Source organism: Cebus imitator, unplaced genomic scaffold (assembly GCF_001604975.1).
Source record: "Cebus imitator isolate Cc_AM_T3 unplaced genomic scaffold, Cebus_imitator-1.0 Scaffold249, whole genome shotgun sequence".
Classification (NCBI taxonomy): domain Eukaryota; kingdom Metazoa; phylum Chordata; class Mammalia; order Primates; family Cebidae; genus Cebus; species Cebus imitator.
The window spans coordinates 3,103,894-3,127,603 of record NW_016107564.1 but is presented as its reverse complement, the minus strand read 5'-3'; the positions used below and the strand labels follow the sequence as shown (position 1 = coordinate 3,127,603).

The 23,710-nt window shown below is 42.2% G+C and overlaps 1 protein-coding gene across 17 annotated transcripts in view; it reads left to right on the top strand.

The window, feature by feature from the left end:
- PROM1 (prominin 1) overlaps positions 1-23,710 on the top strand; it is a 106,691-nt gene that overhangs the window by 24,236 nt on the left and 58,745 nt on the right. For 8 of the 17 annotated variants that reach the window (XM_037727943.1, XM_037727948.1, XM_037727941.1 and 5 more), the window contains 3 exons: positions 17,643-17,698; positions 20,617-20,643; positions 22,886-23,091. In XM_037727943.1, coding sequence (XP_037583871.1) covers positions 17,643-17,698; positions 20,617-20,643; positions 22,886-23,091 — 289 coding nt within the window. Of the gene's footprint in view, positions 1-15,633; positions 15,743-17,642; positions 17,699-20,616; positions 20,644-22,885; positions 23,092-23,710 lie in introns of those variants that run through there. The other 9 variants (XM_037727946.1, XM_017498742.2, XM_037727951.1 and 6 more) reach the window with 3 other exon arrangements.

Here is a 23,710-nt window from a genome sequence, read left to right as displayed (position 1 = left end):
TGGAGACCAGCCTGGCCAACGTGCTGAAACCCCATCCCGTTTCTACTAAAAATACAAAAAATTAGCCGGCGTGGTGGCACGTGCCTGTAATCCCAGCTACTTAGGAGACTGAAGCAGGAGAATTGCTTGCACCTGGGAGGCGGAGGTTGCAGTGAACTGAGATGGCGACACTGCACCCCAGCTTGAGTAACAAGAGCAAAACTCTGCCTCAAAAAAAAAGAGAGAGAAAGAAAGAAGGAAAGAAAGAAGAAGAAAGAAAGAAAGAAAGTAAGGAAGAAAGGAAGAGAGAGAGAAAGAGAAAATGGAACGGTAAAGGCTATGACACTGCATTTTAAAAAATATGTATTTCCTATTACTGTTGAGGTTGACTGCTTTTACATCTGTTTCTTTTCTAAGGGATTTGTCTGTGAAATGCCTCTTCCTAGCTATGTAGCAGAGTCTTAGTCTTTTTATTATTGATTCCATGACAGCCTCTCTTCAGATGAAAACCATTTGCCTAGGCTGTTTACCGTGAATTGATGTTATTTGGTTTTAGGGAACTTGTGAGTTAGGGGAGATCTTCCGATCAGAAATAATTATTGAATTCCCCACTTCCATTTTATAGATGAGAACACAAAGGCTCAGGTAGAGGAAGCCTGCATATTTAAGACCATGCAGCCAAATGAGAGCTGGTAGGATAACTAAGCCAGAAAGAGGACAAGGGGAATTTTTGCCTGGGAGGTTATCTCAGCATACAAGTGACTCTCCTGCCTCAGCCCCTGGAGTAGCTGGAACTATAGACGTAAGCCACCATGACCCCCACAATTTCTTAAAAATAATACTGTGATTATGAATCCAGATTTTGTTTCTCTAAGGATAATAGTCTTGCCTAGGCGAATGCTGGGTTCTTAGATCTCATTTATATGTTTTACTTGGGGCATGCAAGTTTTACTGAGCAATTGCGGCAGGTGGACAGCACTGGGTTAGGGGTTACAGGATTTGTGTGAGAGAGAGCACATTTTCTGCTTTAAGAAATGAACAGGCTCTCTAGTGAAGGAGACAAATGTATTTACATAGAATAAATAGTCCAGGGAACATGTAAGCCAGTGGATCATTACATGTCACAAGTGAGTTATGAGTTGAAGGTACTGCAACTTGAGTACTATCATAGGTAGGGTTTTAATAGGTGGGGAAATAGCATTCGTAGACCTCAGAGGGGTCATGAACAAGGCGTGCTTTGGGAGGCCAGGGATCTTGCTGGAGTGAAGGGGTCTCGTTTGAAGGGAGACATTATTATAGCGACTCTATTAATTACTCAGTATGTATTTAGGCATCTTGCTAAGGTTTTCACACATTATTTTTTAATGATGAGTATCATTACCTTCATTTTACAGAAGAGAAAATTGAGGCCCAGGGGATTTAAATAATATGCTAAAGTTGCACAGCAATTAGTGTAGGATCTGGAATTTGAACTCAGGATCACTTGATTTATGGTGCCCATATATTTGTCATTTGAACCGGCACTTTTTGGGGATGGAAGAGAGCGCTGGTAACGATTGTGCCAGGACAGCAGATGTAAACCAGGGCTGTCTGGACAAACGAGATATGCATTTGGTCACTCTGACTCCAAAGCCTGATTTCACTTTGATTTGAATTGGAATGGTAGGGTTACATTGTGGGTAGCTTGAAAGACAGTTGGTGGAGGCCACGTAAAAGGGGTTATAGAGTGATTAACCTGACAGCACTGTATAGAAGGGAATGGAGTAGAAGAGAGATGAGAGACCGAAACAATAATCAATGGGTGACTTCATTGCAAGTAGGGTAGATGTGATGGAGATCTGAATTGGATGATGGAATGCAAAGGAGGTAAGACATCTTAGAAATTGTTTTTTGTTTTGTTTTGTTCGAGACAGAGTCTTGCTGTGTCACCCAGGCTGGAGTGCAGTGGCGTAATCTTGCAACCTCCACCTCCTGGTTCAAGTGGTTCTCCTGCCTCAGCCTCCCAAGTAACTGGGATTACAGGTGCTCGCCACCACACCTGGTTAATTTTGTATTTTTAGTAGAGGCAGGGTTTTACTATGTTGGCCAGGCTGGTCTCCATCTCCTGACTGCAAGTGATCCACCTGCCTCAGCCTCCCAGCATGCTGGGATTATAGGTGTGAGCCACCACACCTGGGCTTATAAATTGTTTATAATGAAAAATTCCACACCTACTCAAAACCAGAAAGAATACAGTGAATCCCCATATGCCAGTGGTCCAGAAAAAAATTATTTGATTTTGTCATATTTGCTTTATGTATGTTTTCCTTGCATTTTCTTTCCATTTTTCTTTGCTGAAGCATTTAAAGCAAACCCAAACATAAGGTCATTTTCCCTCCCACCACGGCGTGCATTTCTAAAGAATACTGACTATTCCTAGTGTCATTACCAAATTACCAAAGTTAATAAGAATTCTAATTATTTTACTCTTAAGTATCATCATTAAGTGTAGTGACCACATTTTCTCAGTTATCTTTTTTACTGTTTATTTCCTTCCCTTGAATCAGAATCACAAAGGAAAAAGAAACTCTTAAACATTGTTCTTTTTTCTCCAAAACTGAGTCAAAAAGTTTTGAGCTTGATAAACAAGAAAAATTAGTTAACTGGTTAACTAGGAGCTAAAATTTGGAAAAGGGGAATTGACTGTAGAGAAAGAGGTCTAAGAGGCCGGGCGTGGTGGCTCATGCCTGCAATCCCAGCACTTTGGGAGGCTAAGGCGGGCGGATCATGTGGTCACGAGATCAAGACCACCCTTGGGAGGCTGAAGCAGGAGAATCGCTTGAACCTGGGGGCGGAGGCTGCAGTGAGCCGAGATTGCACCACTGCACTTCGGCCTGGGTGACAGAGCGAGACTCCATCTCAAAAAAAAATAAAAAGGAGGTCCAAGAACTTTTTTCATTTTGAATAACATCAAACCCTAAAAACATTGCAAGAGTAGTACAGATGAACACCGATTTATCCTCTACCTCAATTCATCAGTTGTTAATATTTTGCCACATAGTTAAATACTTCAGCATGCATCTCAGGTCATTTTCCTACATGATCACATGCAAATATGGCATGCAGGACATTTAGCATTATTATAACACTTCTGTGTCATTTTACCTAGACAGTTCATATTTACATTTCTCAAATATTTATATTATTTTTAATAGTTTTTATTCAAATTAAATATTTTTTCTGTGGTACGACATAAATGACATGTCCTCTCACTGTATCACATTAGGAGGCTCATGATGTCAGTTTGTCCCATTGTTGGTGAAATCAACAATGTGGTTAACATAATGTCTTCCAGATTTTTCCATATACTATCCTGTTCCCCAATAATCATTTGCCTAGAGCTTTTAGCATTTATAGGTTATTCTTGCCTTAATAAATTATTTATCACCAGGCCTGTCGGCTCACACCTGCAATCCCAGCACATTAGGAAGCTGAAGTGGACGGATCACTTAAGCCCAAGAGTTTGACACCAACCTGGGCAACAGGGTGAAATCCCATTTCTAGAAAAAATACAAACATTAGCTAGGCATGTTGGTGGTGTGCACCTGTAGTCCTAGGTACTGGGGACACTGAGGTGTGAGGATCACCTGAGCCCAGGGAAGTCGAAGCTGCAGTGAGCCGAGATCACGCCACTGCACTCCAGTCTGAGTGACCAAGTAAGACTCTGTCTCAAAAAATAAAAAATAAAAAACTTAACAATAGTGCTGTAAAGTGGTGGTGTTCCGTCACTTCTTTTCCATTTATTAGCGGGCTTTCTGCTGTATCTGGAGCATTCTGATACCATGTTATAGAAATGGGAAAATCTGCCTGTTTCAGTATTTCCCAAGAACTTGATAGTGATTTCGAGTGGCCAGAACAGAGCTCAGGGCTGTGGACTCTGTGGGAGTGCAGTGAGTAAGGCTGGAGACGTGGAGATGTAGAAGCAGTAGGGAGGAAAGGCTGGCTGCTTCTTCAGTTGCCAAGGAGGCTTTATTTAGCCTGGCATTCTCAGCGGGGGTTCAGGAGAGTTCAGGCTCTCACAAAGCATTCCTCTTCATCTCCACACTGGCTGCAGGGTTTCCAATCCCATAGCTCATAAACAGGCGTAAATACAGATCCAACAGAGAAGCTGGTTTGTTTTGTGTTTAAATTGAAAGAAGGTGGCCTTTGGGCATTTCATTCCCTTCCTTTTCATTTGAGGTTTTGTTTTCTGACATGTAGAACTTTATGTAGGAGAGATTCAAAGCAAATAAGAAGATGACATGTTTGTATTGGATTCTAGGAAGTTTCTTGGAGGGCCAATGAGTTCTTACAAACACCAGTCTCATTTGGAGTCTGTGACTCTGCTCTCAGCTGTGATGAATAATTGGAAGACTCTGTTAAAATGCCAGGCTCATTAAACTAGGGTCAGAAACCCGGACCCAGCTTGCTCAGCTGGGAGAAAAACTATTCCATGTCCAAAGACAGTCTGAGTGTTGACGACCTGATCAGGCAGCCACAGTGGCTCTGCTTTGGCACAAAGGGGAAGGGACTTTACAGTCTGAACTCCCAAAGCACATCCTGATGAGGCCTTGCATGTCCCACTCAACCTGTGGCCAAAACCCCACACTCAGCATCTGGTGGCATAAAAACTCATGCTGTGCTCAGAGAGGGCTTGGCACACAGTGGGTGCCTTCGCAGCTTCACAGGATGATGGATATTTAGAGTGGCTAGAGAGTTCACAGCTAATCATTTGTTAATGTTCCCCAGCACTCAAAAAGATGTTAATGATAATAATAACATAACATTTATAGAAGAGGAAACCAAGGCACAGAGTGGCTAAGCCACCTGCCCAAGGACACACAGACATTCAATAGCAGGGCTGGAGTTCTCTGCTCCTCACTGCTGTGGTAATTGCCTGTCTTTCCTCATCTCCAAAGTGGAGAGTTGCTAAGTCACCTGCCCAAGGCCACACACCCATCACACAGCAGGGCTGGAGCTCTCTCCTCCTCACTCCTATGATAATTGCCTGTCTTTCCTCGTCTCCCATCTTGGCATTTTTATTTAAGCAGTGCCAGTTACTTGCAGTTCCTTAAGTCTGTCGTATTGTCTCGTCTGCATAACTTTGAACATGCCGTTCCTGTCCCTGGAGTTTTTCCCTTCATTTAATAGTTGGATATTTCCACTCCTAAGACACAGCTCAAATATCATCTGCTCTAGTAAGTCTTTACCCCTCGTAACTCTCAACCTAGCCAGCTGATGCCGAGCCTTATATGCCTGCATCTCCCCACAGAGTATACAGACTGTATTTTGTTTACTGATCTGTCTTCCCAGTTGACAGTAAGCCTATTAACAGCATGGATTGCATTCTTTCATCCTTGTATCCTTAGAATGCAGCAGAGTGTGAAATGTATGTGTGCCTATTAAGCATTCTTGAGAATATAGTCTGACAACGTCCTTAAATAGATGAAGGGATTTTAAAACGTTCATGGAAAATGTGTATATGAAAAAAACTCTGCATGGATTTCAAAATTTTTTTGCATCGAAATAAACTTATATTAACTTCTAAGATATCTGAATAGGTACTAGTTTGATTCACTAAGAAGGATAAGACATCAGTTTTAAAATAGCCTGGATTAGGCTGGGCACAGTGGCTCATGCCTATAATCTCAGCATTCTGGGAGGCCGAGGTGGGCAGATCTCTTGAGTCCAGGAGTTTGAGACCAGTCTGGGCAACACGGTGAAACCCCATCTCTACAAAAAAAAAAAAAAAAAAAATACAAAAATCAGCTAGGTGTGGGGGCATGTGACTGTAGTCCCAGCTACTCAGGAGACTGAGGTGGGAGAATCACCTGAGCACAGAAGATCGAGGCTGCAGTGAGCCGTGATCATGCCACTGCACTCCAGCACGGGCAACAGAGTGAGACCCTGTCTCAAAAAACCCAAACAAACAAACAAACACCCTATATCAGTGCAATATGAATCCTAAAACTGAAGCAAGAACAAACATCATTTTTTTTTTTTTTTTTTTTTTGAGATGGAGTCTTGCTCTGTCACCGAGGCTGGAGTGCAGTGGCATGATCTCAGCTCACTGCAACCTCCGCCTCCTGGGTTCAAGCAATTCTGCCTCAGCCTCCTGAGTAGCTGGGATTATAGGCACCCACCTCTGCGCCTGGCTAATTTTTGTACTCTTAGTAGAGACAGGGTTTCACCATGTTGGCCAGGCTGGTCTCGAACACCTGACCTCGTGATCTGCCTGACTCAGCCTCCCAAAATGCTGGTATTACAGGTGTGAGCCACCGTGCCTGGCCCAAACATCACATTTATGGGGAAGCTTGGGTGGAAGAATAGTGAAATAATTGATGCTTTACATATAGTGTATGGGGACAATGCCTCAAAGAAATCACAGTTTACAAATGGGTAACTCATTTTAAGAAGGAATGAGACAACGTTGAAGATAAAGCCTGCAGTGGCAGACCACGCACATCAGTTTACAAGAAAAAAATTAATCTTGTTCATGTCCTATTGAATATAATAATAAACTATATATATTTTTTCTATATATAAATTTAAGGAGACCAGAGCCCTCTTATTCAGTACAATTACAACTGGCAGTTGGTAAGTTTTTAATCACAAATACTACGTGCTGAAATACTGCAAAAATGGTTCTAGGTCACATATCCTAGAATATGGTGACATCTGATTTACAGGAACCAGCATTTTTAACTTTGTTTTGTCAAGCAGTGTGTGTTTCATATTTCTTACTTGTGGGTGGGGGAAGAGGGAGATAGAGGAGTAGATTAATAAAATTATTTTATTTTAGACATTTAATTAAAACAAATTTACCTGAGCTCAAACTATATACAAAGAAAAGAATTTCCCCTTCATACTACTTCTAATCTTGCTGTCTCTCTAGGGGAAGCCATTGTTGACAGCTGAGCCTTTTTTCACATAGAACAAATTAGGGTTTGGCTGATTCATGTTCTCACAAGCAGTATCTGTGATATCGCGTGGACCTCCATACAGATCAAAAAATGTGATTCAAATAACATTCCTTTTAAAGGTCCTCCCAGCAAACTTTCCCCCAAGAGCAGCAAAGACAAAGGCTGTAAATGGAATTAGGCTTTCCAAGAATGTCTTAGGGAAGGAAATGCCTTCGGAATCCACAAATATTTTGGCGGTGGTCCTTAACCACTGCCCCCCGACTCCCACCTCTCTGGATTTGCCAGAGGCGGCAGCACGGGGGCCCGGCCCATCGCACTGTTGGGGAGCCCCAGCCTAGCTGCCCCATCATCAGGGTGGTCACTCCGCAATGGCCAGGATTCCAGGCTCCAGCAAACCTCTGGAGCCTTCGCCCTGTGCAACGTGAGTACTCACTTCCTCTAAAGGAACTGGACATAATGATCTTCCCAGTTACAGGCTGGGCTGTACCACATGCTGCATCCAGGTAAAGTAAAAATCACAGTCCACACACAACTGAGCATATGGCTGCCAGAAAGCTAAACGGGCCAGACTGGTCCAGATGTTTTCACAGGAATAGCTTCCCAGGCAGCGTGTTTTCCGAGCTCCTTACCCGCAGAGTAAGTTCGTGCCACTGTTAATTCTAGTAAAAGCCGATGTATGTCAGTCCTGCAGGGAGAAGCCACTCCAGTCAGCTAAAGGAGAGGAACCGATGTTGGAAAAAAGCACCCCAAAGATGTTCAACTTGTATTTTTTTTTTAATGGAGTTTCACTCTTGCTGCCCAAGCTGGAGCGCAATGGCACGATCTTGGTTCACTGCAACCTCCGATTCCCAGGTTCAAGCAATTCTCCTGCCTCAGCCCCTGAGTAGTTGGGATAACAGGCACATGCCACCATGCCCAGCTAATTTTAGATATTTTTAGTAGAAACAGGGTTTCATCATGTTAGCCATGCTGGTCTTGAACTCCTGACCTCAGGTTATCTGCCCACCTTGGCCTCCTGAAGTTCTGGAATGTTACAAGCTTGAACCACTGCCCCCTGCCTCAACTTGTATTTTAAATAAAGGAAAGGGAGTTCTCCCTCTCCAGGGTACTTTGCTACATATGTGGAGGCAGCAGGGATACATTTGATAAGTCTAATAAATACAGCTTGGCTTCTAAAAGTCTGAAGCTTCAATCATTTTATCAAAAACCAAACTGAACAGTTTAGGCATGTGGATGTGAGGATTTGCAGGGTTTAACTAAAGTGTGCTGAGAAACTGAAAAGTACATCCCTGTTGCAGCAGGAAATGGTTGTTTCAGTGTGTATCAATCAGGTACTAAATTCAGACAGGCGCAGCTCAGCTACAGCATAAAGAAACGGGCTGTCAGTAAATTTGGTGAATTCCAGGACCTGAGGCCGTTGTGCTGTTTGGGTTCCCCCCGAATCACTTATTTGGTCTCAGTTTCACCCATCCAGCCATGGGAATGTATGGGCCCAGGAGTGGACAGGTTGTATTTATTTCATTATAAATGATCATGAACACATTTAACCAAATGGGGTGCTGGAAGGTGGAGTTGATAAGTATATTTTTCAGAAAAGCTACACATAATCTTTCAAGTGACAAACTTCTTCAGTTCTAGTATTTTCCATGGAAACCTTTTCAAAAGGCATTTATTTGAATTCAGGCCTTTGAATTGAGTGCACACCAAATATAAATCAACTTTTGGGGGGGGGTGGTTAAGGCTCCTCATTCAAGATCCTTGTCCTCAGAAACTGTGTGTGGTCTCTTGCCCTTGTGCTCACTGGGCCCCGATTGCGGCCCTTTGCATGGTAGGGGGCTCAGGTTCTCAGCAGTTGTCATTAATGATGGTTTCTCTACCTGCTCTGAAACAGAGCTGCTCAGAGATGTTCTGCCCCAGCATCCATGGGGTGTAACCATTCCAGCAGGAGCAACAGTTGGCTGGAGGACTTAGTCCAGGCTATAGCAGATGATAGACAACGACGTAAGCAAGCATTAATCTAGTGTTGCTGCTACAAGTATTTTGTAACTGTTGTTGACATCTGCAACTAGTTTAACGTAACTAATTGTAACCTTTAAATGAAAGGCAGTACTGGCCTGGCATAGTAAGTACCAGCCAGGCATGGTGGCTCATACCTGTAATTCCAGCACTTTGGGAGGCAGAGGTGGGCAGATCACTTGAGGTCAGGAGTTCTAGACCAGCCTGGCTAACATGGTGAACCCCATCCCTATTGGAAATACAAAAATTATCCAGGTGTGGTGGCATGCGCCTGTAATCCCAGCTACTTTGGAGGCTGAGGCAAGAATCACTTGAACCCAGGAGGCAGAGGTTGCAGTGAGCTGAGATTGCCCCACTGTACTCCAGCCTGAGTGACAGAGACTCTCAAAAAAAAAAAAAAAAAAAAAGAAGGGCAGTCCCCTTGATAGAGTGGCCTCTTCCAATCAGTTGAAAGACCTGAAGAGCAAAAGCTGAGGTTTCCCGAAGAGGAAGAAATCCTGCCTCAAGACTGTAGCATCTACTGAGTTTACAGCCTGCCAGCCTTTCCTACAGATCTCAGACTTGGTAGCCCCCACAGTTCCTTAGAACAAGTCTCTGTATATCTGTACTACTGTCTCTTGTTGGAGAATGATGACAGACACAGGCAGTTATCCCCAATATTTGGGAATGAGGAATGAGGGTGGGAAGGAGTGTGTAGTTGGAGGAAAGCCTAGCCCTCTGCCTATTCTAGTCACTGAAGAATCAAGTGAACAAGGTCACCTGTATCTTGAGACAGAGTCTATGATGACTGAGCGCTGTCTCTGAAGTACCCACTCTGTATAGACAGCGTGACTCAGCGAATCGATGGGGTCATTCTCTTCTCCCTTGAGCTTGTGATTTGAAGCTGAAGTGACTGGCTTTGCACCACATGATAGGCAAACGCATGTGTATTTGTATGTCTTAAGTTAAAACAAAATATCGAAGGCTTGTTTTCCTTCTTTTTCTTTCCAATCAACCTTTCAGAATTGACGATATCTACTATACTGATTCAATGTAGATTTCAACATTTTCACACAATGAATTGGCTCCTTAAACACTGTTTTCCTTGATAAAAGGTAAATTGAGTCAAGTTATGCAGACATTTCTGAATTTGTCTAAAGTCATGAGGTACTTTCCTGTCGTCAAGAGAAGGCAAATTTTCATTTTAGAAATCGGAATCAGGAAGTTCTAAAGCAAAAAAACAAAACCCAACAGGCTTAGCCCAAGACTCAGAGGCAGTGTTACCTCTGTTTACAATTTAAGATCCCTTCTGTATAGGAGCCCTGGAGAAAGTGTTGGTGGCCACATATAAACCACATAAATGTTTATATTTTCACCAATTGGCTCTGCATCTTGAGTTAAATCTGCACTCTTCTCTAGAAAAGGCAGCCTGGAGCCTGGAAGCTGGTGCTCCCAGCTCATTTTGCCAGCCATTTGTGCTCATAACTCTTGGAGATGCTACCAAGACGTAAGCCAACTTAGCCTTGACCCCTATCTGACGTGCTATTCCCAGGATAACACTGTTACCTGAGAACATTTTCCTTAAGTATTTTGGCAGTAGAGACTTGTTTGAATTGGTGGTTTAAACTGGTTATGAACATGTGTTTTGTCAGTTAGAACAATTCCAGTGGTAGGCTCATTGGATGTGTCTCAGGCCCGGGGTGACTCTCCAAGCTTTGTAGACCATGAATGAGAAACAGGCGGGAAGCGTAATTCATCTGAGCTATCCTCCAGTGTATTTGGTAGTGATTTTTATAAGTGCAAGTACCTTTTCATGCATTATCTTTTATGAATACAGGAATTCATATCATTGAATGAAGATGTCTTAAAAATCTCCCTTTATGTGGGTGCTGGTTTATAAGCTTCACTGAGTCTCTGCATGTGTCATGTGTATGTATACTTTCTGCTGAGAAAAATAAGTTTGCTTTTTTTTCTCATTCTTTGTTTAGTCAAAGCAGTCAGGATAGGCTACTGGTAGAGGAGGCACGTAATTAGAAAATGTTGGGGGTCTTAATTCAGTAAGGCATGTTTTACTAGGGTAAGTAACACCCTTTGCTAAGAGAAACAAGCCCAAGTCTCAGTGCAAAATGTCTATGGTTCACTGCTCAGTCCAACGTAGAAGCTGCCGTGAGTTGGGTGGTGTGATCTGGAGACTCTACCTAATGGTTCTACCAACCCCTTGGGCTTCGGAATTCTCCACTGGATCCTCTGTATTTGGCTGAGAGATGAATAAAGAGGGCAAACATGCAGGGTTTTTGGGAGGTTTCAGAGGTGAGGCCTGGAAGTGGTGTGCGTGTACATCCAACAGTGTTCCGCTGGCCAGAGCTCAAGGCCTCTGGTCCCTGGTAGCTGCAAGGGAGCAGGGGAATAGTGTCAGGCTGCGGGCTAGGGAGGAAGAGACAACACATAGATGCCATGGGACGCTTTCATTCTGTGCCACTTGCTGAGGGCCAGCAGGGAAGAGTGGAGTGTTGAAGGCTGTGGGATCCCAGAGCGGAGGTGGGAGATGCTAACATGTCTCTCAGCATCTGTAGCGCTCCATATATTAGATACCAAACACTGTGCTGGACGCTTTTCTTGGGGCAAGATGCCTCTTGATCTTCCATGGCCTGTGTAATGCCAGCAATCCAGAGACTCACCGCTTTTTGAGCTGTCTAGATTTGTATTTTTCCTGGGCTTGTCAGTTCTACTTGGTTTGCCTACTTCCCTCTTCCCCTTAGGAATTTGGTCTAGATAGGGGCAAGTTGTCAAATTTATTTGTAAGTGCCTGCAGAAAGTTTTTTGTGCCTGGAAAGGAATAATTATAGTTGCTTTTAAAATAACAATTTACTAAAATTGTGCATGTTCAAACCCAGTTTCTGCAAATCTCTAAGTTGAACTTGAATATTATTTTATTCTATGTCTTTTCAGAAAATATGAATAATCTCTTTCACTTTGATCAGTGTTGTTTTAATGTATGAGTTAACATATTAAATCCTCCTTAGCACACAGACACATGTGAGAACCCCTGAACTATGTGTGTTTCGGGCAGGGCCACCAAAGGCAAAAGAGGGACTCTGTGGTCTCTCCACAGAGAGGCACTTAACACTAGTTATGCTCTCAATTAATCACATTTCTAAGTAAACACAAGTGCCCAAGAGAGCTGACATACAGATACTATCAGCAAAATCTTTCCAAGAGCACTTAAGCTTGGCAAAGTCTGATAAATCTACTGCAAACAATGGGGGATTTTCGGTTCTCTATTCATTTTACAAGAAAACATTACAGAGATGGAATCTCACTAGGCCCAGCTTGGGCCAGAATCTACATATGTATTGAAAGAAGCCAGTTTGGGAACAGAAATATCTTAGTCAAAGATGAGTTTTGACTAACAAAGAAGGTGGATCTGTTATAATTCATGGGTCCTGTACAAGGCACGCTTCTTATTTTAGCTTACTTCTGTGGCTCAGACATCACAAAACTCGTAAATCGCACACATAATCACGCACGCAGCCTGTTGGAGAAGCTCCTGCTGCCTGTGCTATTGATAGAGGCCTGTTGAAGTGGAATGAGAAAGTGCAAAAGAATCCTACGAAGCTGAAGACATCCTGACCGCGGAGCGTCTGTAAGAGAGAGAGAGAGACAGAGAGGCCCTGAGTTCCAGAACTCATTTGCACAGACTTGGCTTCTGGCCACAGAAGGTCCATCCTGAAGTCAGGGCTATTCCTTCCCAGGCCACACACCCTGGAGAGGCTGGCAGTCAGAGCCATGGACAGAGCAGTGGATGGAGAGGCACAGAACCACGTCCCAGACAGCATCATGGGGCAACCCACGTGCCCTCAAGAGGAGGCTGCCCTTGTTTTTCTGTATTTTTGGGCTACGGTACACATCCCTGCCACCTCATTCACCTCATCAGCACGTGTCCATTCAAAATGGGGCTTCTGTGATGCTGCCGGGACTGGTTCTCAGATGGGGCTTCAATTCTCAGTCTCTTGCCGTGTGCTTGGAGGACTGTGGCGCTGGCTTCAGACCAACGTCCTGTCCACCACGGGCCTGGGGAAGGGTGGTGTTAGTGAGCATTCCTCCCCTGAAAAAGCCAAGGGTTAGTTGGGTGTGGTGGTGCACGCCTGTGGTCCCAGCTCCTCTGGAGGCTGAGGCCAGAAGTTGGAGGCTGCAGTGAGCTATGAGGGTGCCCTGACACTCCAGCCTGACAGAACGAGATCCCATCTCTATGAAACAAACGAACAAACAAACCAAACAAAATACAAGAAAATCCAAGTTTGAGTCTGTTGAGTGTGTCTCACTGGCTGAAGTTGGATCCCAAAGCAAGTTATAGGGGCGGTGGGGATATGTTACTTGGCTCAGACCAGGAGGTGTCAGTTACACACTGTGGGTCTCAAATCCCCTTTAACTCTTAAAAATTATTTAGGGTCCCTTTTGTTTATCAATATTTATCATATTTGAAGATAAAATGGAGAACACTTTAACATATATTTGTCAATTCATTTAAAAAGAGTGATAATAAACCCTTCCCATAAATAATTTTGTTAAAAATAACTACAGTTTCCAAAAGCAAAACTCATGAGAAGAGCGGCATTGGTTTTTGCCTTTTTGCAAATCTCTTGAACATCTGGCTTAGTGCAAGTCAGCTGGATTTTCATATTTGTGTCTGATTTCGTCCTGTTGAGGTACTGGGTATTGGCTCGGTTGATGTAGAATGTGAAGTCTGCTCTCACTGAGATATGCAGTTGTAATAGAGAGCAGTAATTTAGTAGTGTCTTCAGATAATTGTGGCTATTTTACTTTAATACCACACTAAAACTGTACAAGTGCTAGTTTTTAAAGGTTATTTGCAACGTGGAATCTGGAACCATGTGAATTAATTTTTCAAACTTTGATCTATTAACATCCACTGGTCTGTTTTCCACTGTATTTATTTTTAAAAATTTTAAATTTGTACAAATTTATGGGGTACAGGTGTAATTTTGTTATGTGGATAGAGTACATAGTCATGAAGTCAGGACTTTTAGAGCATCCATCACCTGAATAATGTACACTGTACCCATTAAGTCATTTTTCATCATCTGCCCTCCTCCCACTTCCCTGTCTTCCACCTTGAATGGAACTTTTTCCATGTAGGATTTTGTGACATGATGCATGAATCATTTGGAAAATATTCATTAACTGAGTTTTGCACATCTCCCAAATGTGGACATATTTCATTTCATAGTATCAAAAATTCTTTAATATCCTTACTGATGACGTTAGAAAGGCATAAGTACTGCGGTGCTGTCAAACTCATGGTGGTGGATACAAATTTTGCAAAATCCTAACTTTTGCTTAAAAGCCCCAATTTTATCATTGGCAACAAATCCTGTCAGTGGCTTCTTAAACTTACAAGCTCCACTTCTTTCATTTTAGAGAAAATGCTGGCCAAGCATGGTGGCTCACGCCTGTAACCCCAGTGCTTCGGGAAGCCAAGGTGAGAGGATCATTTGAAGCCAGGGGTTTAAGGCCAGCCTGGGCAACATAGTGAGACTCCATCCCTCCAAAAAAAATTTTAAAAATATCTGCTCATGGTGGATGCACTTGTAGTCCTAGCTATGCAGGAGTCTGAGGAGAGAGGGGAGGATAACCTGAGCCCAGGAGTTTGAGCCTGCAGTGAACCACGATTAAAGGCGGAGATTGGGTATACGCAATCTGAAAAGTAACAATTTGTCTCTTAGACTTTCTTATTTAATTTTTTAATTTTTTAATTTTGAGACGGAGTTTCACTCTTGTTGCCCACACTGGGGTGCTGTGGAACCATCTCAGTTCACTGCAACCTCTGCCTCCCGAGTTCAAGTGATTCTCCTGCCTCAGCCTCCCACGTAGCTGGGATTATAGGCATGCACCACCATGCCTGGCTAATTTTGTATTTTTAGTAGAGACAGTGTTTCTCCACATTGGTCAGGCTGGTCTCAAACTCCCGACCTCAGGTGATCCACTCACCTCAGCCTCCCAAAGTACTGGGATTACAAGCGTGAGCCACAAGGCCCTGCCTATTTTATTTTTATTCTTTTTGAGGCAGGGTCTCGCCCTGTCACTCAAGCTGGAGTGCAGTGGCTTAGTCGGACTCCTGGGCTCAAATATTTCTCCTATCTCAGCCTCTCACTATGTTACCCAGTTGCCCAAACTGGTCTTAAACTCCTGGGCTGGAGCAGTCCTCTCTCCTTGGCCTCCCACAGTGCTAGGATTACAGGTGTGAGCCACCGTGTCTGGCCATCAACCTTTCTTCCAAGTAAAGATGGTGTTCCATGAGAGCTGTGGCTAGTTGAGCTCACAACTTAAAACACTTGCACAAATGCTTTTTGCATATTATACTTTGATGTGCATGAAAGAACTTTATGTGTAGTTGCCATTTTCTTACACAAAAGCTGTAGTCCCAGGTTGAGGTTTAATAAAAATAATTTTTAATGCTTTATCAAGACTCTTTTTAAGTGTAACTGACTATTGAACATGAATGCATGATGGCAGAGAATATAATGAGTATTAGCTGCAACCTTGATTCGTTCTAAATCACCTGCATTCTTATCTACAACTGCCTGTGCATCCTAGTGCAATGTCAACACAACAAAAAAGCAATTAACATCTTGTATTTCTACCTCATGGAAATCCTGAACATATCTTGGGGATTCCCACAGCCCATGCTTGGAGACCTGCTGGTTTAGACCAGTAAGGATCTACCTTTGTGGTGCTGGACTCACAGATTCCTCAGTCCACGTGGCCTGAGAGGATGGAAGGAGCAGTTCCCCAAAAGAAACCCAAAGGTTTTCATTTTGTTTTTGTTTCTTTGTTTGTTTTATTTTGTGAGGAAAAGAAAAGTGAATGGTTATTGAATGCCACAATAACAGTCTTCCACACTGCATGGACACTGTTCTGTAATCTGCGTTCTTTAAATCCCTTCATGTAATAATAGCAGGTATACACTAAGTGCCCACTGTGTGCCAGGCCTGGTGCTATTTTATTCATAAATGTTTTCTCACTTCACCCTAAGTGGTCCTTTGAGAGTAAGGCTTACATCTTATTTTGCAGATGAGGATGTTTGTAGCAGTTACTCACCTAAAATTAGACACCCAGTAAGTGGTGGATTCCCTTCTAAATCCTTACTAGATCAGGATCCCAAATTGCAACATATTGTGCAATGTGTTGTATTCTATGCTGTGCAACTACATGTATTTTAATAAACAGATGATTTCTCATTTTTTAAATTAGCAGTAGACTCTTTCATCCAATGGCATTTTAAACAGAAGCCTGATCTGTAAAACAGGCCAAAGCAATGCTGACTGGTTGAAGAGGGAGGGAGCCTGTGGGACTGGACAGCCTCAATGTCCGTCTGGTCCCTGGGCAGCCCCCGAGGTACTGTGAAGGAACTATTGTGGTTCCCGGGGTATATACCAGTTTGAAAAATCCCTTGTTCCTGCAGCACAATCTTTAAACATCAGCCCATATCTCTGAGTTGTAGAATAGAAAAATTATTTTGCGGAAAGCCATGTGGGAAAGTGCTTGCTTCGTTTTCCTGTATGTTAATCTGAACTTTTTTGCATAAAAAAGGAGTCAGTGTGGGGTTTCTTTTGCCCTCCAGTAGTACATTTCAGGTGTGATGGATATAGTGATAGCACTGCAGAAGCTCCTTCCGGGAATGAGAGACAGCGTCCAGGGTGGCGGGAAGGCACCTGCACAGGAGAAGGAAGACCTGGCCTTGGTCTGGCCTCCTCACGAATCACTATGTCACCCTCTCTGTCCGTGTCTCAGTTCTCTCATATCATTCTTAGATGGTGGCTTGGGGTTAAGAGGTGGCTCTTAACCATTTTTGGTCCCAGACCTATGTGAGAATTTGAAATGCCCTAAATAAATATCTATGGAAAAGTTTAAGTTTGCATTGCATAGATTTTTGTGCACTGCTTGAGACAGGAAGAGAAGGATTTCCATGTTCAGAACTCTTAGGTTATTTACTATTATTATTTTTTTGATGGACTCTGGAGTGCAGTGGCACAACCTCGGCTCACTGCAACTTCCACCTCCCGGGTTCAAGTGATCCTCCCGTCTCAGCCTCCTGACGAGCTGGGATTACAGGGATGTGCCACCATGCTGCCTAATTTTTGTATTTTTAGTAGAGACAGAGTTTCACCATGTTGGTCAGGCTGGTCTCAAACTTTTGGTCTCAGGTCATCTGCCTGTGTCAGCATCCCAAAGTACTGGGATTATAGGCATGAGCCATGGTGCCCAACCAAGTTGGGTTAATTTTAAGATTCTTTTTAATCCATTCCTTTGTAAAATATTAATATGTAAATGTAGAATTATTGAAAAATAAATTGCATTGTGTTTCCAGATAATTAAGAATTAGCAATTTCAGCATAATTTTTATAAATGATTATCAATAAGCTACATGTGTTTGCTGGTAAATATTAAGGTATATTATGATAAATTACTTAAAAATAACAACTCTAATTCTGTCACTGGCAAATGGTAAATCAGAAGTATTTGTCTCTATTCTTGGCTTCTGGCTAGAGGTCATTATCTATATTAAGAAATAGGAATAAAATAAGAATAATGGAAATATAGGTATTAATAATTTGTAAGCATATATAGACCTCTTTTTTTCTAAATATGCATTTTATATTTTTGCTGAAAAAATAATTTTGCTATTTTGTGGCTTTTTTTTTCCAGATACTTTGAGAAAAGTCATACAGAAGGCATTTGGGCCCAAAATTAATTACGATGAGGTAATTTTTCATTGGTGTATTTGCTATTAAAAATATGAAGTATGAGAAAAATTTTGTCTGACTTGGAAGTAAATCTTTAAACAACCAGTTATTCAATCTGCAATTTTAGTAACTTTTTTGACTAAGAACTTTTATGGAATGTTGAACTACCTTACGGATCCCATTTGAACCATAGCAGAAGTTTCAAAAGTAGCATTTGAAGAAAACCTTTCAAGTTATATGTTATTCAGAAATTCAAAACTAAAATTTCTTCAAAAAGAAATATTTCGCTACTTTTCCTTTAGCTGAGGGATAAGAACTCCCTCATTAAGTAGAATTGTTTGAAAATTCCTAGAAACGGTGACTGTGCACTTTGTTATAAAACATCATTTGTTAAAAAGTACCTTTGCATTTGCACAAGGCTTATGAAGCTCCTGCTGTGGGAGTCGTTGGCTAGAATTGGAGGAAGGTGGAGATGAGGATGATAGCCTTTGGTCTCAAGAGGCTAGAAGACAATAGCAGGGATAGTGTCTAGTTAATATGTAACAAGGATCATACAAGGGCTGGAGCTGGTGAGAGGGGTGGGCACTCTCTCTGCTCACATTCCAGGCTTCAGGAACCATGTGAGCAAAGAGGTCAAGGTATGAAAGAAGCAGGCCCCTAGCCGGAGGGAGAGAAAAAAAAGGTAAATTGGGATCTGATCATGGGAGGGTCTTGAACGCCTCTCCAAAGTGAGTCCATAGGATTTTCCGAAAGTATCAAGGCTCCTTCCATTTTTCTGGTTGTTACCCATGGTGCTGTCAACGCACTCCTCTGCAGCCACCTACCTAAACCGAAGAATGGTCTTTTGATTTTGGTGTGTTGTGAGTGTAGGTTGCCCATGAAACAGACAGACAAAAGTGTGTAGCATTGAATGCAAGGTAATAAAAATTAGTAAAATGTGTTTGCCAGGCTCTCAGTCTTTCTCGGTAAGTAAAGCACTTTGTTCCTTCCTTTCCTGGTTTGAAGGTGGTTATCCAGCTCCAATAAGCAGATGTATAGGTGGATGTGTTTTACTGGCCTGCACAACAAATCTGAATGCTAGTGTTTCTGGCCGGCGGGGAGGGCCGTTAACTTGCCCAGTGAATCATTGCCTCAGATATGGTAGTTACAAAGAGCCTCATCCTATTCTTAATTTGCAAGAAAATTATACGCAAGAGAAAAGTAAATGCAGAAGCTGAAGAGGAAAACCTTGTCTGGAGATCATTTGCATCCAGCAAGGGAAGACTGCCTGGAAGATGAACTGAGCTGTTGCCAGGGCTCACAGCTTTCCCCAGCACCGTGGAAAGCATTTTCATTCTTCAGTGCCACAGGCTTCATTTATATCTCCCAAACGTGATTGCCACCTCGGCCTGCATCTCTGGGGGGAAGAAAATGACCGTTGCTTTTATATTTATATTCAAATTAGCATAATATTAGTAGCCAGCCTGAATGCCAACCAAGGAATGGAAGTAGGAGGCAGTGCCTCAGTGGGATCCAGGACTTGGAAGACAAGGTCCTGAGACTGCTAGGTGGCCTTGACGAACCTGTGACTCTGGGCTGGAACTGGGCTGCCACTGTCCCTGGGCTGCCACTGTCCCTGACAGGGTCTTAGTTGGACAACTGCTTTGTGCTTGACTTGATATTAGATTTAGCAGTCCCATAACCTTGGTTTATACCCCAGCTCCTGTTCTCTTTCCTTGCCTCTGCAAATGAGTAAAACCTCTGGGTGAGGGTGAGTGGAGAGAATGTGCAGAACTGAGCCCACATGAATGAGCTGAATCCTCCTCTAGATGCAGAACTGGACCACGCTTTCTAAAAGATAGGGGTTTAGTTAAAGCAAAGATACCAAAGGAGCCAGGCCGCATCTGGAGGAAGGCTTTCTGATTGGATTTAGTCTGATAAAGGCTGGGTGTGTTGGGTTCCTTCCCCTTGAAGCAGATCCTAAGCAAATGACTCCAGGTCAAGTTGTTTGGGAGACGCAGGGAACACAGATTCCTGGTCTTACCCATATCTTCTGACTCATGTGCTCTAGCGGAGGAGCCCAGGAGTCAGTGTTTTATTTTTTTGAACACAAACTGTGAGGTGCTTTTTTTTTTATGTCTGGTGAGTTTGGGAGCTTGTGCCCTGGTTGGTAACAAGCTTGTATGCCCCTCCCCCAGAAAGCAAGAATGGGACTATTTAAGATGCCCAGTGTGACCCCAGAGGCAGGTATATCTGAACTGGCCCCTAGTCCCAGCATTTTGGATGCCTCATTTAAAAGTGTTTCTTTTCACAAATGTTCCCTCAGATCTGTGAAGATCTGCTAGCTAAGGCAATAGTTTCTAACCTTTTAGATTTTCAGGACCAGAATATTTAAAAAAAAATGATCTAGAAAATGGCATAGAGCCACCTAAGTTTATTTTGCCATAAAAGGACATTTAAAATTAAACATTGAGATGTTCGGAATAAAAATGGTGGGAATCCATTGATCGCTTTAAGCAAGGGAATAGCACCATCAGATTTCTATTTTAGAATAAGTTTAGAACAGGAACTTTGGAAGATGCTGCCATTGGTTCTGGAGTTCTCAGGCCTGATTCTCTATTTTAAGAAGATCACATGGTTCGTGTGTTAAGCATTTGTAACTCCCCCTCTGATTCTCCATTTCATAACTGATTAGCATACTGATTAAGAACCTTTTGGGAACTCCAAATGTAAATGCAAATGTAAATTTCAGAACTCGAAGCAAATTAATACGCCGTTTCTTGAATTTGCACTCAAGTTTTATATTCCTCTCTTGTGTTTATCCTTCTATCACTCAATTTTCTCCCTGTGTGATATTAATGTTTTTGGTTATGGTTGATCACTCATAACTTTTTCTGTCTGTTTTCTTGATGCATGCTGCCTCTGCCAAAATTCCTCACCTGCGTTGACTTCTACAGCCAGAAACTGTACTCTTAGGTCTGAAGGTAAAGTCCTCGTCTGCTGTTTCCAGTTGCTCTTTGAAAGCTTTTCTGTTCTTCACTGACATTCTCACTGTGAAGATTTTTAAATGATCCGTTTCATTTCTGTTTTACCACACTTTTAACCCTCTCTTTTAAGAAAGACATCTCTTCAATATTTAGATGTTGATCTTCAAAATAATCAACAAATTCCTCAAAGATCTTGGTGTATCAAAAAACAGTTTAAGTACTGACCGGCCTGCATCTATTCAGCCTAGAAGTGGACTCCAGAAATGCCCTATCTTGTTCCTGATACTGCCTGATATTTAGTCAGTAACATTAGAAAGGCTACGTCTCAAATGTACTAATTCTATTTAAAGCTAAAATTAGTGCATTTAAAACATTTCAATCTACTCTCCTGGGGTTGGGTTCAGTGTCTCCTGGAATTCAGAAAGAATTTATGTTTCTTTAAAAGAGTAAATAATTTAGAAGATTTGCTGAGAAATGATGGAAAAATACGTAAGGAAAAGTTTGGAATGTCTGGGCTGGTTTCTTAATTGGCAGGTGATATTGGTCCTCGAGGAAGGGTTAAGTCAGCTAATAATGCCTCTTCGTGGACATGGGATGGGGGTTAGCTTAAGCACAAGCAGATATTTGACAAATAAAGCAAGATTCAGCCATTTTTTTAGCAATTTAATTTTAATATGGAACTAGATAATATTCAAGTGCCAGATACACCAGATTTACTAGTCTTGAGCATTTGCTCATAGAGTTAACTACCATTTACTGAGTATCAATTGTGTGCTGGGCACTTGGCTAGTTATTTTCACATTCAGTCATTTAGTTATTTGTCCCTTGCAGTATATTTATGAGGTTAATGCTAATGTAACACCATCCAGTTTAGGGACCTGGAAGCCCCCCGCTGGGGTGTAAACCAGGTCTCTCCTCCAAAACATCCTATTTGCTCCCAGGAACAAAACTTGTGTTTTATTTTTCTTTGCTCAGCTTGGCTTCAGAATTCGCAGCTGTCTAGATTGTCCATTTAGTTGCAAACTGCCAACTTGCAATTTTCTGACATTCTTTAGAAATGTAAGCAACTACATGCATGAATTGGAATGACATCAAGTTTCATCATCCAGTTGCATTAATTTTTGTTTATCCGGGAATAAAGTCAGCAGTGACTATGAAAATATGTTTAGGTCACATGATTGTATCTAGAAATTGTGCTGTTCCTCGAAGCTTAGGAACTGTCTGAGACATGGACTGCTGAGGTTGGTACTTCACTGTGGATCTGGCTCCTGGGCTGGCGAGAGAGGCGTCTTTATTGTCTATTCAGTGCCTGGCACTTTGTCACATTATTTCTAATCATGCCTTATTGCTCATTTTCACAGTGACTTGTCAAGGTACGTATTATTATTTCCGGTGTATCAATGGAGAAACCCAGTGACTGGCTTGTGTTTAATATGCCTGACTCCGAGTCTGAGCCTTTTTTCTAAATTAAGATACATTCCAGATTCTTCTGTAACTGTTTGCCAGCCAATCCAAAGTGCTTTGAATTTTTAACAACATCTACTTGTGCAGTTTTCCTGGTGTAAAGCACTTTATATGTAGACTATTTGTTATGCAAGTACTCCTGCCAAGATTTATTGAACCATTTAAAAACAAACAAAATACCTTTGGGGTTGAAATTAAACCATTTGCAGCTCAACCTAGCATCTAGACATCTTCCTAGGGGCTGAAAGACATCTTCCAGTTACCTCTTGGTCCTATATTTAATAACTCAATTCTCTGCTTCCTCTGTTTCAAGAAGGACTTCAAAATGCAAAAACAACAACAACAAAACACACATTCAGGTTCAATTAGTGATAGCAGATAGGTTTAAAAAAATGAAACATAGCCAGGAGCAGTGGCTTACACCTGTAATCCTAGCACTTTGGGAGGCCAAGGCAGGTGGATTGCTTGAGGGCAGAAGTTCAAGACCGGACTGGACAACATGGTGAAACCTTATCTGTACTAAGAATACAAAAATTAGCTGGGCATGATGGTGAGCACCTGTAATCCCAGCTACTCGGAGGCTGAGGCATGAGAATCACTTGAATCCAGGAGGTGGAGGTTGCAGTGAGTGGAGATCGCACCATTGCATTCCAGCCTGGGCAATAGAGTGAGACTCTGTCTCAGGAAAAAAAAAAAAGGAGCCATGTACACCGTGGAATGTTTTACTTATTATTTCGTGTTATAATATGTGCTGTTTCTTCTGTTTGAATTGCAGATTGCCTACTATGAAGCAGGGATTATTCTGTGCTCTCTCCTGGGACTGCTGTTTATTATTCTGATGCCTCTGGTGGGGTATTTCTTTTGTATGTGTCGCTGCTGTAACAAATGTGGTGGAGAAATGCACCAGCGACAGAAGGAAAATGGGCCCTTCCTGAGGAAATGCTTTGCCATCTCCCTCTTGGTGATTTGTATAATAATAAGGCAAGTAGAATCTGGGACAACAACTGATTGTGTTTTAGGCTGATGAAGAACATCTCATATTTTAATGGTTAAACCATGAGTTTAAAACTAAACAAAATAGCAACAATGAAAAAAACCCCACAAAACAAGAAAGGGAAAACACAAGTGCTTGTCCAGAGTGTTTCCAAAGGATCTCATTATCACCAGACATCAGCGTTGTAATGAAGCTGCCCTAACTGAGCTGGTGAGCTGGCCCTTTGGTATTGTTTTCCTCTTGAAGATATTCTGAGAAACCTTGAACTGCAGAAAGCATTTACCTCCCAGTGCAGCAGTATCCTCTTAATTAGCTGTTTGCAGACAGGCAGCATGCAGAAAGGGGATGGATCTGCGAGTTGATTTGCTGGTTGAGTCCAGAGGAATCCTGATGGACAGATGGAGTCCCTGAATTTGGAAATCTGAGAATATTGTAGAATGCAATTGACTTTCTAATAATAAACCCATTTTTTTTTCATATTTGCTGTTAATCCACTACCCTCTCTTGAAGTCTGGAGCACACTTCACGATTTAGGGTGTTTCTGCTACAGCTTCTGCTGCTTTCAAGTTTTCCAGCTGACTGGCTGTTCAGAAATACGTTGCTTTT